This window comes from Propithecus coquereli, unplaced genomic scaffold (assembly GCF_000956105.1).
Source record: "Propithecus coquereli isolate 6110/MARCELLA unplaced genomic scaffold, Pcoq_1.0 Scaffold313, whole genome shotgun sequence".
Lineage (NCBI taxonomy): Eukaryota > Metazoa > Chordata > Mammalia > Primates > Indriidae > Propithecus > Propithecus coquereli.
In genome coordinates this window covers 1,525,565-1,528,422 of record NW_012148764.1, presented here as the reverse complement: position 1 = coordinate 1,528,422, position 2,858 = coordinate 1,525,565, and the positions used below count along the sequence as shown (strand labels likewise).

The 2,858-nt window shown below is 49.3% G+C and overlaps 1 protein-coding gene across 1 annotated transcript; it reads right to left on the bottom strand.

Moving 5' to 3' along the window:
- Positions 1–2,026, bottom strand: TSPYL4 (TSPY-like 4). The gene has a single exon (XM_012650133.1). The coding sequence runs from the start codon at positions 1,942–1,944 to the stop codon at positions 712–714; it is 1,233 nt and encodes a 410-aa protein (XP_012505587.1). The 5' UTR covers positions 1,945–2,026; the 3' UTR covers positions 1–711.
- Between the last annotated feature and the right edge of the window lie 832 nt (positions 2,027–2,858).

The window sequence follows — 2,858 nt, the reverse complement described above, 5'->3', positions numbered from 1 at the left end:
ACCAGCAGCTGGTCATGATGCAGAGTAACCAAATGTACAGAAAGACCAACGTGATAACATAGAGCACTTCTCCTCTGTGATCTCATTTGTGCCTAGCAGTCACCCACCAGTCACCAGCTTGTTCTACCAGATAACCAGCAAGGCTCATGGCACAGGTCCAGGAAGGCAGCTGGGATCCAGTTAGTGGCATACCGGAATGTCCAATTTGGGTTGATGGCTGGGTTGGGATATCAGTTTCATCTTGTAGTGGTGAAACTCAACATGAGTACAGGGGTATCAGGAGCACAGCCAGCACAAAGTATGAAGCCCAGCTAGTTATTTGTAAAGATGTATCAAGCTTCCATGTGGTAGAGAACCACTTAAAAACCTGGGAGAAGACCATGGTCACAAACAGGGGCCAAGCCATGCAAAGAAAGGCAGTACTGTACAGTATATCTACAGCATCATGTACTTGGCATAGAAGCAGAAGACATTGCGCTTGGAACATGTTAATACGATGTAGAACAGCATGAAAGTTCAGAGGAGGAAGAACACAGGCATGTAAGCAACAATCTTGCAACTGATCATTGAAGATTCAGAAGAACCAAAGGACAAAATAATCCACAGTATGAAGAGAAAGAAGAGAGAAGACTGCATGCTGTTGGCCAAGCATAGGCCCAAGAGGAAGTGGTGGTAAGGAAACTCGTGTAGAAGCTTCTCACAGGACAGAGGTTAGCCAGACTGGAATCTGAAGGACCTGGGGCTCTCCACTGGCTGCCTTGGTGGGCCTCGAATTCCTCTACGGGGCCCTTCACCCATCAGGTAGTATTGTAGGGGATTGGGCCACAATTCTCCTTTGATAATCTCTGCAATCCTGTCGAATTCTAGAAGGCTGTGGTCTGAGAACCAGTTGAAGAAACTGGGGATAGTGTTCCCTTCCCGGTTCCTGTGGATATGGGCCTGGGGGTCTTGGCCCCGGTGCCAGCGGATTGGAGTGGAAAGAGACACCACCCGGCCGGAGGATCTGCGCTCATATTCCTTGACGAGCCCCTCATTTCGGAAGTAGGGGTTGCTCTGAAAGATGAACTTGAATTTGCAGCCTGCTCTGGGGAGTTTAAGCTCCTCCACCTCCAAATTGATCATGTACCTCATCATGTCTTCATCTTGACCACTGATCATAGGTGACAGCTGGGGGTGGTTTCGAAAGGCGGTGACCCAGAAACCTGGGATATTTTGGATAATGAAACTTCTGCGCTGCATATGGAGCCTTCGCATCCGGCCAAACTTGCGCTCCAGCTGAAGGAAGGCCCTGTCGGCTTGGGCATTTACGTTTGACAGCTCTTGATCGATGGCCTCCAGTGAGTCCATGCAGTTATTGATTTTCGGCGCCCTGGGCCGCGTCTCCTCTTTCACTCCTCCTACCACCTTTTTTTCCTTCTGTGCCACCTTTTCCTCCATCACTGCCCCTGCTTCTCCCTCCTTTTCCGCTGCCGCTGAGATGGCGCACTTTTTAGTCATCACTTCCTTGGCCTTCTTCCCAGGCATCATCGGAGACCCCAACCCCCCTGCGCCACAGGCTTCTAGAGCCTTCCGCTCAGCAGGGCCGCGGGGCTCTCCACGCTGACAGCCATTTTTCTGGCTGTTGTAAGCCGCCACGGAGGCAGAGGCTGCTTCCAGGCTTTTTGTGGAAGGCGCCTTCCCAGCTTCAGTCGCTGCACCGCCGCGACTCCCAGGAACGCGGATGCAGAATGCGAAGCCACAGTCCACAGGCTCCCCGGGTGCACCTCCCCCCTCAGCGGTCTCCAAACTGCCCCCACCTGCGTTCGCCATCGCCGGCGTCGCCTCGGCTTCCTCGCGCCGCCGCTGGCTCTGGTTTAGGTCCAGATCTCCTGGGGCATGGTCGGGAGTAGCTAGACCGCCGGTTTTAGCGAGAGGGAGCTTGTTGCCTCCATCCAGGCCGCTCATTTTGGGAGAAATCAGCCTAGCGGGAGAAGAAGCGTTCCTTGTCCTCCGCAGCGGCCGCACTCTGCGGGATGCTGCAGCGCCACCCCTCTTCTCCGCTCGGGCGGGCGCTACCATGGCAACCGGTGACGTCAGGGCAGGAGCGTCTCGCCATCGCGCGAGAATTCGCTGTGCCGGTGATTACGCTTATCAATCAAGCGTAATCCTTTGTCTTGTTACAAAATGTTGTGAATTTAATCAGCCTGGAAAAGAAATTTGGCTTACATAAGTGGATGTAGACGAGATTCAAACATGTGAGAACCGTGTTAATGTGGATTTCTAAGCTTCTCAATGAATTTCTAAGGCATGTAAGCTATTGTCTCTTAAAATATTTAAAGATAAGAAAGGTTAGTCATTGCCTATTCAAGTCAGTTAGCTGTAGGGCTTCTCACAAATAGAAAAGTGGATTCACGGACTCACAGGCCTTTCTTCTTTAAGGTATGGATTCATGGCTATTACCAAAGGACTGAGATACGCAGAGTGTGATTCTTAGAGAGCCGTGAAATATGACTGTGTTAAGTGTGATAATTTTAAAAAATTAGGAGCAGCTGAAAGGGAAACGTCTCTCATACTAAAGCATTATTTCAATTTGCCTTACAGATTTTAAAGTTTATGTACTTTGGCCAATTTCTATGAAGCAGTTGGACAATATTCCCTCCTCTCTTTTAACTATTATGAGAAGCAAAATGTTTTTCCTTACTTAAGAGGTGACTTAACACACGTGCACAAATTTGTCCTTTAAACATTACTGAAAGAAGTATGATCTCAATGGGTTTTCATTTCTAAAATGCCCATTATATGTTGCTTTTCCCAGGTTATAATCTTAATCTAAAAGTAGTTCCTGCTTCACAAATCTTGTGGGCATGAAGCCAGCAAAT

Coding starts and splice junctions, on each gene's coding strand:
- TSPYL4 (XM_012650133.1), bottom strand. CDS start 1,944: ATGAGCGGCCTGGATGGAGGCAACAAGCTCCCTCTCGCTAAAACCGGC.